Genomic DNA, 14,811 nt, shown 5'->3' with positions numbered 1-14,811 from the left:
TCAACAAGGTTTTTCCAACAGAGCACTTAACAGCCAAATTCTCTGACCATCCAATTTGAATAGGTCAAACTGTTATTTGCTAGGAATATAACACACAATCTGTCCACCTCTGTTCTTATTTGCAGGCACAAAATAGTAAAGTAATAATTATAAGATAGCCATCCAAAAGATCCAGCATATGCTTATATACTTTTATTCACAGCATTTTAAAGAAAACACAAAATTCTAAGCTTTTCTGAGAATTTATAAATCCCTGAGAATATGTCCAACAATCTCCAGGGATTTAAGACCCCTATAAAAAAACACTTATCTGATCTCTACACCAGAAAGAGATTTCATTATTCCTTTTTTATCTTTAATCTTTGCCTCTTCACTACCTCTTTCTTCTCAAATAAAAACTAAAAACAAAACAAAACAAAAAAAACTTTCTGGTCCCTAGTATCTTTCAAGATACTACTCCTTCCCTTCACAACCAAATTTCTTTTACATAATTTATTTACTTATATCCACTACCTACATTTGCCTGTTTCCACTCATCAGTTATCCATTACAATATGACTTTTGTTCCAAACACTTTCTGGAACTATTCTCTCAAATATTACCAAAACCTGAAAACTATGTCCCAAGCTTCTCCTTGATGATTTGACTTCTCTAAAGCCCTTCAAACCAAAGGATTAGCCAAGGGACTCAACTGTAAGTTTTTCAAGATCCCTTCATTCAGTCATAAAATGTTTTTGAATAAACACTATTTGATGTAAAAGCTGAACAAGAGAAAGTTCTTGCCTTTGTATGTCACAGTTTAGTGAAGGAAAGTCAGGCAAATAGATAAAACATAATATAGGATAGTATGGTTGAACAGCTTGAGGGAGAATTAATGGTCTCATAGTTCATCAGAATGAGAAGGAATAAAAGAATGAAAGAATGTCTTTGTTTCTAAAGAAAGTAAATACAGCTTTGAATATCAGGACATCTAAGGCTTCCTGTATTAGTTTCTAAGAACTGCTCTAACAAAGTACCACAGACTAGATGGCTTAAAACAACAAAATTTATTTCCTTACAGTCTGAAAACCAGCAAAGTCCAAAATCAAGGTAGGTGGCAGGACCATTCCCTCCCTGAAGACTCCAGGAGATAATCGTTCCTTGCCTCTCTCTAGCTTTTGGTAGTTGCCGACAATTCTTGGTGCTCCTTGGTTTGCAGCTGTATACTCCAATCTCTGCCTCCTCTGTCACACAGCCTTTTCCCTCTATATTTGTGTGTCTCCCTCTCCTCATAAGGACAGCAGCCATTGGATTTAAGGTCCACCCTAATCCAATATGACCTCATCTTCACTTTACTACATCTGCAAAGACCCTATTTCCCAGTAAGGTCACATTAACAGGTACTAGAGCTTTATCCTTGAACAAATCTTTTTAGGGGACACAATTCAACCCATTACATTTCCCACCTCCCAGACTACTTTTCCCAAGTCCAAGCATAGACAAAAAAAACAAGTGACCCTTCTAACACTACCTCCAAAAAAGGCACCTTCTCTAAGCCATAGGGCAAGTCATTGGTGACAGACCTACACCTTCATTCTCCTGAAAGGACTGTTACCTGCAAACATGTCAGGTTATGAAGAGACTTAAAGTGTTCAGTGAGTCTACAGGAGTGGAAATGTACTTGTCAGGGCTGTTTCAGTTGAGAAAGAAACCAAACTTAAACCAGCTGCATAAATGACATCATTGATAAACTGAATATCAAATACTATAAATTACTATCAATCTTATTTGGAGTAATAATGTTGTAGGTAAGCAGGAGAAAGCATTTATTTTAAGAATTGCATGCCAAAGTACCTAGAGATGATGTGGCATGATATCAGTGACTTATCTTCACATGATCCAGGAAAAAAAAAAAGTACATATAGAAATAGAGAAATCAGGCAAATTGTTAACAATTGTTGAATTTAGGATGATACTTGGATTATTCTTTTAACTTCTCTCTATGAAGGAAGCTTTTCAAAGTAAAAAGGTAATGGGGGAAAATGAAGACATATTTTAACTGGGACATACAGGCGTAGACCTCACTTCAAGATAGATTCGAGCCAGGATTAAAAAGAAGTCAAAAGGGGAATGTATACTACTTAGGTCTTTCATCTCCATACTTTTCTATATACAATATCCCTCTCTAGCAAGTTATCACAGAAAACAAGATGTTTCTCACAGTGCTCTTTCCCCAATTACCCTCTCTCTGAATGAGAGGCAGGAGGGTATCAGGAGGTTGGCACAGGTTCCCTAGTCCAGTGAATATACTAAATCAGAGAAGGGATTAACGGATTAAGGGCTGAGTAAATTAACTCACTCTTCAATTTATCTTAACTCTTACCTCCCTTCTCATATATAGTGGGGAAGAAAATTAGAAACTATAGTAGAACAAATAAAGCACCAAATCAGTAACACAGAACGTCTTATATTCTACATAGTCTTAACATCATCCTCTGTTAAAGAGATTAGCTATCATAATAGAAGAGAAATAGGCATACACAGATCTTACCTGCCACAGGCTTGGCAGTAGAGAAGAAAGCCTGGAAAATAGGATATTCACCTAACAAAGGTGGAAGGAAGAAAGAAAGACAGAGAGCAAAGCAGTGAGATGGGCCAGCAGCTAAACCGCCATGTCCAGCATTGTCTCTAGGGATCTTAGCTCCCTAGCTGTAGCCCTCAAGTATCTTCTGATGCTAGTTACAGCTGCTGAAAGTTATGAAGTACATATAAATGACACTAAGGATCCTGACCAGTTAGGAAAATACAGAATTCCTTTGAGCCCCAATAAGAAATGAAACCATTCATAGGTGAAATTTATTAATCATCACGTAGCTCAAGAACTTCCCTCAAAAGAGTTAAGAACTTAAGGCTCTTTGTTGATTTGCACTGGTATCTTAAGTATGGCAATTACTATTCTACAGACTAACAGATGATGTGCTCTCCCTGAAGCTGTTTACTCAACCAAAAAATGAACAAAATGTAAATTGGAAAAATGTAGTCTTAAAGCTGCCTTTCATGAAGCCAAAAATAAATCTGTGAACAAACTTAGTTTTTAATTACTTAAAAAATATTGACCCCTTACAGATACAAAAAGAAACAAAATCATTATTTTAATTCGATTAAGAAATCAGGGTGAGAGAATTTGTTAGATGTATGGTATTCCTCCAATTATATATCTTCATAATTCAAATATGATTTCAAGGTACTCCATGGAGTATAAAAAATAAACAATTTTACTCATTTCAAGTTCACTTCACCAATTTTAATACTGTTAACATGATCTTTAAGAAAAAAATTATTAAAATCTTTACAAACCAATTATTTTGGTACCTGAGGGAAAGACCATAGTTGACCAATAAGTTTACACCGAACAGTCTTAGGCATACACCTATTATAAAGTACAAGATTTGAATTACATGGCTATGAATCCACTAAAGAAACAATTCCATTCACAATTGCATCTAAAAGAACAAATACCTAGGAATAAACCTAACCAAAGAGGTAAAAGAACTATACCATGAAAACAACAAGACACTCATGAGAGAAATTAAAGAAGACACCAATAAATGGAAATACATGCCATGCTCATGGATAGGAAGAATTAATATTGTCAAAATGGTCATCCTGCCTAAAGTAATCTACAAATTCAATGCAATTCCTATCAAAATACCAACAACATTCTTCAATGAACTAGAGAATATTGTTCTAAAATTCATATGGAACCACAAAAGACCCCAAATAGCCAAAGCAATCCTGAGAAAGAAGAATAAAGCTGGGGAGATTACACTCCCCAACTTCAAGCTCTACTACAAAGCCACAGTAATCAAGAAAATTTAGTACTGACACAAGAACAGAACAACAGACCAATGGAAAAGACTAGAGAGCCCAGATATAAACCCAAGTATATATGGTCAATTAATATATGATAAAGGAACTATGGACATACAGTGGGGAAATGACAGCCTCTTCAACAACTGCTGTTGGCAAAACTGGACAGCTACATGCAAGAGAATGAAACTGGATTATTGTTTAACCCCATATACAAAAGTAAACTCAAAACGGATTAAAGACTTGAATGTAAGTCATGAAACCATAAAACTCTTAGAAGACAACATAGGCAAACATCTCCTGAATATAAGCATGAGCAATTTTTTCCTGAACCCATCTCTTTGAGAAAGGGAAACAAAAGCAAAAATGAACACATGGGACTACATCAAACTTAAAAGCTTCTGTACGGCAAGGGACACCATCAACAGAACAAAAAGGCATCCTACAGTATGAGAGAATATATTTGTAAATGACATATCCAACAAGGGGTTAACATCTAAAATATATAAAGAACTCACATACCTCAACACCCAAAAAGCAAATAACCCTATTAAAAAATGGGCAGAGGATATGAAGAGATAATTCTCCAAAGAAGAAATTCAGATAGCCAACAAGCACATAAAAAGATGCTCCACCTCAATAATTATCAGGGAAATGCAAATAAAAACCACAATGAGATATAACCTCACACCAGTTAGGATGGCCAGCATTGAAGACTAAGAACAACAAATGCCGGCAAGGATGCGGAGAAAGAGAAGCCCTCCCACACTGCTGGTGGGAATGTAAAATAGTTCAATCATTGTGGAAACCAGTATGGAGGCTCCTCAAAAAACTAAAAATAGAAATAACATTTGACCCAGGAATTCCACTCCTAGGAATTTACCCAAAGAATACAAGTTCTCAGATTCAAAAAGACATAGGCACCCCTATGTTTATCGCAGCACTATTTACAAAAGCCAAGATATGGAGGCAACCTAAGTGTCCATAAGTAGATGAGTGGATAAAGAAGATGTGGTACATATACACAATGGAATATTATTCAGCCATAAGAAAGAAAGAAATCCTACCATTTACAACAACATGGAAGGAGCCGGAGGATATTATGCTCAGTGAAATAAGTCAGGCAGAGAAAGACAAATGATTTCCCTCATTTGTGGAGTATAACAACGAAGCAAAACTGAAGGAACAAAACAGCAGCAGACTCACAGACTTCAAGAAGGGATTAACAGTTACCAAAGGGGAGGGGTGTGGGAGGGAGAAGGGGATTGAGGGGTATTATGTTTAGTACACATGGTGCAGGGGGTCACGGGGAAGACAGTGTAGCACAGAGAAGGCAAATAGTGAATCAGTGGCAACTTACTACACTTACGGACAGTGACTGAAATGGGGTATGGGGAGAATTCAATAATATGGGTGAATGTAGTAACCACATTGTTTTTTTCATGTGAAACCTTCTATCAATAATACTTTAATAAAAAAAAATCTGAACTGCCAACAATCTTCAGATAGCACATCAACAATTTTCAAATACAACATACTCACTCTTAAAAATAATCGATTTAAACAATAAATACTGTACTATGACTGGTCAGGTATAAACCTGATCAATAAAAGGCAGTCTTACCTGTATGAAGTGGATCTAACGTTACTATTGCAGATGCTTCAGAGCAGTACTTTCCACTATAATTATCCCCATGATTAATTTCTTTAGGACATTCTTCAATAGGCAGAGGCTTTAAACTGCATATTCTGGGATGGCTTTGTGACTGGAGAAAGGTATTCCTATTTGTAGCAACCTAAAAGAAAGATATATGTATCTTATGCAGAAATTAAATTTAATTCTCATATTTTTACATAATAGATTCCTAATTTGAAAGTATGAGCTACCCCAGTTTCTCTATAGGAAATAGATATTTTAAAGTAAATTAAAAATCTGGTTTTTATTGCTTATTAAACTAGTTTTAATAATGTTACAAAAGCTGAAAGACATAACAGAATGAAAATTATAATTTTAACCAACATATCAGAAGTTTTTAAACGAGTCACAAAATGCCATTCTCAGAGTCAATTGCTTTTTCTTGCTAAATTTCTCAAAATTTAAATCTGCACTTAAATACTATTCATTTATTAGCTGTGATAATGATACTATCATTGTGTTATTTTCTTAAAGAGTCCTATATTTTAGAGACAAACACTAAAATATTTACCAATGAAAACACATTCCTGGAATTTGCGTCAAAATAATGAGCATTGAAGAACTACAGAGGAAGTTGTAGAGGTAAAAACAAACAAGATTAGTCATGAATTGACAACTATTGAGCTAAACAGTGGGTACATTTTGTGTATGAATTAGCTTTCTATTGCTGTTGTAACAAATTACCACACACTTTGTGACTTACCACAATGCAAACATCATTTTACAATTCTGTGAACTCTGACTTGGGTCTTACTAGGCTAAACTCAAGGTGATCTGCAGGACTGTATCACTTTCCTGGAGGCACTAAGGGAGAACACATTTCCATGACTTTTCAAACTTGTAAAATTTACCCACATCACTTTTAAGGATTTTTGAGATTATGCTGGGTACACCCAGGTAATCCAGAATAACCTCCCCATCTCAGAGTCCTTAACATTAATCAACTAGTTAAAGTCCCCTTTGCTGTGTAAAGTAACATATTCACAGATTCCAAGAATGAGGACATGGACATTTAGGGAGGACCATTCATCTGCCTACCACAGTATGCTACAGATTTTTTAAAAATAATTACTCAAATAACACACACAGTTGTCGTATGTCTATATTCATTAAAATAAATTTCAGAGGCATTCAAAAAATATATCTGAAAAAAAATGTATCTGATAAGATTTTAAAGTAAGTTCTAGCAATAAACTATGAAGGTCATCGTTTTTTGAATCATTTTGATATAACTTTAACTGTATAGAAACATTCCAAAAATAACAACAGGAAGACCCATATACCCTTTATACAGATTCACCATTTGTTTACATTTTGCTTCATTTTTGCTTTCCCTTCCTCTTTCCTTCCCTCCCTCTCTGTGTGTGTGCATGCCATAATACCTTTGGTAACCACAAATGCAAAACCTGCAAAGGCAGTAAGTACATATTTATCAATAATCACCCTAAATGTAAAAGGACTGAATGCACCAGTCAAAAGACACAGAGTAATAGAAAGGATAAAAAAGCAAGACCCTCTATATGCTGACTACAAGAATCTCACCTCAAACCCAAAGACATACACAGACTAAAAGTCAAGGGATGGAGAAAGATATTTCATGCAAACAATAGGGAGAAAAAAGAAGGTGTTGCAGTACTTATATCAGACAAAATAGACCTCAAAACAAAGAGAGTAAGAAGAGTTAAAGAAGGACATTACATAATGATAAAGGAGTCAGTCCAACAAGAGGATATAACCATTATAAATATCAATGCAGCCAACAAAGGAGCACCTACATATGTGAAACAAATACTAACTGAATTAAAGGAAGAAATAGAATGCAATGCATTCATTTTAGGAGACTTCAACACACCACTCACTACAAAGGACAGATCAACCAGACAGAAAATAAGGAAAGACACTAGAACAGACGAACCAAACAGACATCTACAGAACTCTAGACCCAAAAGCAGCAGGATACACATTCTTCTCCCGTGCACATGAAACATTTTCCAGAATAGACCACATACGAAGCCACAAAAAGAGCCTCAGTAAATTAAAAAAGACTGAAATTCTGCCAACCAACTTCTCAGATCACAAATGCATAAAACTAGAAATAAATTCTACAAAGAAAACAAAAAGCCTCACAAACACACGGAGGCTTAACAACATGCTCCTATATAATCAATGGATCAATGACCAAATTAAAGCAGAGATCAAGCAATATATGGAAACAAATGAAAACAACAGCACAATACCCCAACTTCTGTGGGATGCAGCAAAAGCAGTTCTGAGAGGAAAGTATATAGCGATCAGGCCTTTTAAAAGAAGGAAGAGCAATCCCAAATGAATACTCTAAATTCACAATTATTGAAACTGGAAAAAGAAGAACAAACAAGGCCCAAAATCAGCAGAAGGGACATAATAAAGATCAGAGAAGAAATAGATAAAATTGAGAAGAATAAAACAATAGAAAAAAATTAATGAAACCAAGAGCTGGTTCTTTGAGAAAATGAACAAAATAGATAAACCCCTAACCAGACTTATTAAGAGAAAAAGAGAATCTACACACATAAAAAGAATGAGAAATGAGAAAGGAAAAATCACTACAGACACCACAGAAAAAACAAAGAATTATGAGAGAATACTATGAAAATCTATATGCTAACAAGATGGATAACCTAGAAGAAATGGACAACTTTCTAGAAAAATACAACCTTCCAACACTGACCAAGAAAGAAACAGAAAATCTAAACCGGCCAATTACCAGCAACGAAATTGAATCGCTAATCAAAAAACTACCAAGGACAAAAGTCCCGGGCCAGATGGATTCACCGCTGAATTTTATCAGACATTTAGAGAAGATATAATACCCATTCTCCTTAAAGTTTTCCAAAAAATAGAAGAGAAGGGAATACTTCCAAACTCATTCTATGAAGTCTGAATCACTCTAATACCAAAACCAGGCGAAGACACCACAAAAAAAGAAAAGTACAGACGAATATCCCTGATGAATACAGATGCAAAAATACTCAACAAAATATTAGCAAACCGAATTCAAAAATACATCAAAAGGATCATACACCATGATCAAGCGAGACTCATCTCAGGGATGCAAGGATGGTACAACATTCGAAAATCCATCAACATCATCCACCACATCAACAAAAAGGACAAAAACCACATGATCATCTCCATAGATGCTGAAAAAGCATTCAACAGAATTCAACATGCATTCATGATAAAAACTCTCAACAAAATGGGTGTAGAGGGCAAGTGCCTCAACATAATAAGGCCATATATGACAAACCCACAACTGACATTATACTTAACAGAGAGAAGCTGAAAGCTTTTCCCCTAAGATTGAGAACAAGACAAGGATGTCCACTCTTCCCGTTCTTATTCAACATAGTACTGGAGGTCCTAGCCACGGCAATCAGACAAAACAAAGAAATAAAAGGCATCCAGATTGGTAAGGAAGAAGTCAAACTGTCACTGTTTGTAGAGGACATGGTATTGTACATCAAAAACCCTAAAGACTCCACTCCAAAACTACTAGAACTAATATCGGAATTCAGCAAAGTTGCAGGATACAAAATTAACACACAGAAATCTGTTGCATTCCTACACAATAATGATGAACTGGCAAAAAAGAGAAATCAGGAAAACAATTCCATTCACAATTGCATAAAAAAGAATAAAATCCCCAGGATAAACCTAACCGAGGAAGTGAAAGACCTATATCAATCAGGAAAACAATTCCACTCACAATTGCATAAAAAAGAATAAAATCCCCAGGATAAACCTAACCAAGGAAGTGAAAGTCCTATATCCTGAAAATTACAAGACACTCTTAAGAGAAATTAAAGAAGACACTAATAAAGGGAAATTCACCCCATGCTCTTGGATAGGAAGAATTAATATTGTCAAAATCGCCATCCTGCCTAAAGCAATCTACAGATTCAATGCAATCCCTATCAAAATACCAACAGCATTCTTGAACAAACTGGAACAAATAGTTCTAAAATTCATATGGAACCACAAAAGACCCCAAATAGGCAAAGCAATCCTGAGAAGGAAGAATAAAACATGGGGGATTTTGCTTCCCAACTTCAAGCTCTACTACAAAGCCACAGTAATCAAGACAATTTGGTACTGGCACAAGAACAGACCCAGACCCACAGACCAGTGGAACAGAATAGTGTTCAGATATTAACCCAAGCATATGTGGTCAATTAATATACGATAAAGGAGTCATGGATATACAATGGGTAAATGACAACCTATTCAACAGCTGATGTTGGCAAAACTGGAAAGCTACATGTAAGATAATGTAACTGGATTATTGTCTGACCCCATACACAAAAGTAAACTTAAATGGATCAAAGACTTGTATGTATGTCATGAAACCATAAAACTTAGGAAAAAACTTAGGCAAAAATCTCTTGGACATGAACATGAGAGACTTCTTCATGAACATATCTCCCCGGGCAAGGGAAACAAAAGCAAAAATGAACAAGTGGGACTATATCAAACTAAAAAGCTTCTGTATAGCAAAGGACACCATCAGTAGAACAAAAAGACATCCTACAGTATGGGAGAAAATATTCATAAATGACATACCTGATAAGGGGTTGACATCCAAATTATATAAAGAGCTCATACACCTCAACAAACAAAAAGCACAGAGAGGGCAGGTAGTGAATCTGTGGCATCCAGATGGTGACTGCATTGGGGTATGGGTGGGGACTTGATGGTATGGGTGAGTGTAGTGACACTATATTTTCATGTTGAGACCTTCATTATAGTGTATATCAATAATACGTTAACAAAAAATTTTTTTAATAATATTAATAATAATTAGGGGAAAAAGTTTTTTTTACTGTTACTACAATTTTATTTTATAGACCCAACTACATGTCAGTCATTTTTTTTATTATTATTTTATCATTATTCTCAGGTTTTTGGAGAATTTTTTGGATATACTGAAAATTCCTATAGGCAGTTAAGTATAGATAGTTAAGTCCTTAAATGACTTCTTTTTTTAAATACATGGTTCTCAGATACTATGTACATTTTTATGCACTTTGTTTTTACCTGTTAATAATATATCTTGGCAATTCTTCTACATCAATTAAATATATATATATATATATATATAGTTCTCTATATTATGCTTCCTTCACTTTTTTTTTTACCTCTAATAATTTTCTATCTGTACTCAGCTTCATTGTGTCTTCACTTGGACTTGGATTACTTCTTCCTGGTGGTACAAATTTTAGTTTTTTTGAGGGATTCCCCTGCAACTGACTGGGTGCTGCAGATCGTCTCATATTTGGCAGCACTGACCTAAAAAATACCCAAAACAGAAATCATCCATGAGTCTGACAGAATCATCTCCAAATATAAAAACAGCTTATCACCACACCATATCTTTAAAAATCTAAGAGAATACACCTGCAAAAAGCCTTGGAAAACAAGTTCAAAAGATAGAAAGAGCTTATTTTGTTATTTTGATACAGTATATGAATTTTGATAATGATGATGTAGTCCTTAATGCAATTTAAATACTAGTTTTGAAATCAAAGGAAACAATTATTAACATACATATATCAAGCTTGTTTTTTTTCTATTCCACTAATCCATAAACTGCATGAGGGTAGCAATTATACTTGTTTTCTTTCCCACTCTGTAAGTAGCACCAACCTCAATACCAGACACACTGCAAATCACTAACAATTATTTCTTAATGATTTCATTCAAAATTCTGGCAATTCAAAGGGCACATTCACTTCATTCATCAGAGTTGTGTACTTTTCCTCATATAGATATCATATATGCTTTGTCAGACTTATACCTAAACATTTCATTTTTGGGGGTGGTAATTTAAATGGTTTTGTGCCTTTAATTTCATTGCCAGTAAACAGGAAAGCAATTGCCTCGTGTATATTAACCTTGTATCCTACAACCTTTCTATAATCATTTTTTGTAGCCAATTTTCATTTGATAAATCAAAAACATTTCTCATGTCATTAAACATTCTTTTAAAAAATTTTTTATTAGTGGCTATAGAATTATTCATATAACAAATACTGAATGCCTTCTTTGAATTTGGTACTAGTAATACAGTGATGAATAGAAAAACATAACCACCTGATTATGTCTGGATGTCAGAATTACCAATGATCTTTATTTTCCTCTGAGGTCTTTTATGTATATATCAAATTTTCTACAATGAAAATGCTAGGAAAGTGTCATTGACTAGATTTTTTTCATTAGTTATTTGATCAAATCTAAGATGCCATAAATTGTAAGATGCACAATTATTTCATATACCAAGAAAAAGTACAGCCAATTAAGCTGTGACATGTCATTGATGGTTAGACATTTCCTAACTTCAGCAATGTTAAAATGATTAAATACATGAGTGTTTGATATATAACAAGCCTTTCTATGAAGGATTAGTAGCGGAGGACACTCTACGTTTCTTATTCAAGGGCAAAATATATCTGTTAGCACAATCTTAGAGAAAATTATTAAATAGATGGTTTGTGACCATTTTTTTACTTCAAAAGCAGTATTTAGCAATACCAGTAGTCAATACCAATTCTGTCCAAACAAGTCATACCAAAAGAACATTTTTTTATAATAGATCAGTAGAATATTAAATTTTTCTAGATATGTAATTGACACAAATTTGAAACTGACACAGGCTAACCTCAACAAGATGACTTAAAAAGAGGTAGATATTAGGTACTGCACTATACTGTTACTTAATGGTCAAAGTACGAGAAGTGCAAATGAAAAACTCAAGGCTTTCAGATGACTAGCTCAATTTAAATAAGATAATGATGAGCCTACTTAAAGTAATAAATTCTAGATAGCACTGAAATGTAATAGGTTCTATTTTCTCTGCATTTACTCAGACCTCCCTGTAATACTGTGAAACGTCTAACATCTTTTTAAAAGGAATACTAGAAAAATAAAGTAGATAGAAACATCAGCAGTAGAAAAGGAAACCTGAGTCTAGTTCTCATGCTGCTACCTAAGAGATGCTTAATTTGGGCATGCTATTTAAATTCTCCCAAACCAATATCCTCAACTTGTGAAATAAATACAATAGAATAGATTCTAAAATTTCTTTTGGCATTAAATTCTAGGAATCACACCCTAAAACCTTAAAAACCTTTCTTAAACATCTAATACATGATTTCTAATTTTTCAACCCTCCTATTTATCCTGTAACTAAAGAAACAATAACAATAGATTTGAGAATGTAGGCATAGAAGAAGCAGCAGAGTGGTGAAGAAAACTGACCTGGGAGTCAGACTGCCTGGGCTTGAATTCTATAGCTCTGCCATTTACAAACGACCTTAGGTATCCACCATGCCATCTAATTTGTTGACATATTTCAAAGTAAACTGCAGACATCAGTATTTACCCCTAAATACTTCAGCATCCTATTACTTAAATAAGTGCTACTTGAGCCCTTTTCCCAGCCCACAGCTCCCATTTGGCAGCCCTGCCATGATGCTACAACTTCTATGGTGCCTCTAACACCTACCTATTTCTGTCCTCCCAAGCAAAAGGGCAAGTCCAGGCTAACAGCTACAACACATCAGAAAGCCTAAATTACATAGTAGTACAGGGTAATAGTGTAATATGTGATAATTAAGAATACAGCTTTGGAGGCAAATGCCTGAATGGCTTAAGTTGCTCCTTGGATTTTGTGGCCCCAATAAACATACCTTAAAATTTTTATCATTAATTAATCTACTAATACCATGCGGGAGAGTGTAAACTAATCTAGGGGATAAAAATCCAAGCACTACAAGCGCAGTGGGCGCGGAGGCACCACCGCTCCCAGTCACCTCTCTCGGAGGCCACCCCACCACAAACGTAACCCCGCTGCGGACTCCGGACAACTGTCCGGGAAGCAGCCAGGCGTCCTTCACTCTTCAGATCGCGCCCCGGGGCCCACAGGAGACGGCCGCGGACGCTCCGCCCCCTCCCTTCCCTCCTGTTTTGCAGGCCTGCTCCGGCGCCTCTCTCCGCTTTGTCGCCAACGAGCCTAACAGGTTTTTGCAGCCTCCCAAGCCTCCCTCTCCAAGGACCCACCGAGTAGGAGACGACAGGAGCCACGCATCGAAGGAGGAGGAACTGGCGTAGACAGAGATCCTGTCACCACCAGAGGAGCTCAAGGCTCCCGCCTCCGCGTAGCCAATTGCGACGAGCTTGCCGCGCGTGCGCACCAGTTCTCCGCCGCAGCTCCTCGCCCACCCGTCTCTGATTGGACGAATTCGCCACATCACTGCGCATGCCCCTTTGCGTTTCTTCTTAAGCGTTTCCGAGTTTAATTCAGGTTTGTGGTTCAATGGAAAAAGTGTTTTATTTGGTCTCTACAGTCAAACATGACGTAGATGCTGAAGCTACAGGCCTCAAGACAAATGACACATACTTCTTAAACCTTAGAATACGTGGATGTGTTCATGCACTTTGGTGGCCTGCATAGCTGTAAATGTTTACTTTGAAAAATAATACGTAAATGTAATGGATTTTACCATAAAGCTCTTAAATTATGCTGCATTTTAGGGCTGAAGTTACTTCAAAAATTTTATTAAAATAATATATCCCTTTAAAGTACCTGGCCCAAATAAGCAAACTGACATTTTTAAAGCGGTACACATTTTAATATGGTGACAAGGTAGAAATACATAGATCATGGGCCTTTTAATATAAAAGTCTCACCAAAACAGGGCACCATCTGTAGTATCTAGGAAAATACTCGTTTGAACAAAACACTTAAAAAGTGTATGAAGTGTTCATTAAACAGCCTGCTTTTCAAAATTGATTAACTATAAAAATATGTGAAGAATTAGGGAATATTAAATTTTACCAAAGTGTAGTAGAGGAACTATCACTTTTAATATACTAAATTATTTGAAATGTTTGGATTTTAACTCTTGACAAAAGTAGTGTTTCAAACAAAGATGTTATAACAGCAAAAGTTCCTCTGTTTTAAAAGTTAGGGTTAGTTTTCTATAGTAAGGATAAGAATAAACAGCAAAATTATGACTGTTATGCATAATCACACTTCTAAAACATAGCAACTAGATGATTTTCTTTGAAACAGTACATTTCAAGCGAGCTACTTTAATTTTAGGAATAGTCTGTGAGGAGGGGAAGAAATCAACCTTTTTTTTAAAATAAAAATTATCATCTTCATGGAACATAATAGAGAGCTCAGATATAAGCGCACACATATATGTCCAATTAATATACGGTAA

At 35.5% G+C, this 14,811-nt stretch overlaps 1 protein-coding gene across 3 annotated transcripts in view; it reads right to left on the bottom strand.

The window, feature by feature from the left end:
* RAD54B (RAD54 homolog B) overlaps positions 1-13,745 on the bottom strand; it is a 107,977-nt gene extending 94,232 nt beyond the window's left edge. The window contains exons 1-3 of one of the 3 annotated variants that reach the window (XM_036933194.2): positions 13,643-13,745; positions 10,723-10,873; positions 5,474-5,645 (exon numbers count right to left, since the gene is read on the bottom strand). In XM_036933194.2, coding sequence (XP_036789089.2) covers positions 5,474-5,645; positions 10,723-10,857 — 307 coding nt within the window. In that variant the 5' untranslated portion in view covers positions 10,858-10,873; positions 13,643-13,745. Of the gene's footprint in view, positions 1-5,473; positions 5,646-10,722; positions 10,874-12,841; positions 13,176-13,395; positions 13,622-13,642 lie in introns of those variants that run through there. The other 2 variants (XM_057497893.1, XM_057497892.1) reach the window with 2 other exon arrangements.
* Between the last annotated feature and the right edge of the window lie 1,066 nt (positions 13,746-14,811).

The sequence above is a fragment of the Manis pentadactyla genome, chromosome 3 (genome assembly GCF_030020395.1).
Source record: "Manis pentadactyla isolate mManPen7 chromosome 3, mManPen7.hap1, whole genome shotgun sequence".
NCBI classification, from domain to species: domain Eukaryota; kingdom Metazoa; phylum Chordata; class Mammalia; order Pholidota; family Manidae; genus Manis; species Manis pentadactyla.
Note: the sequence above shows the minus strand (reverse complement) of the source record. Positions and strands in the feature narration are given on the sequence as shown.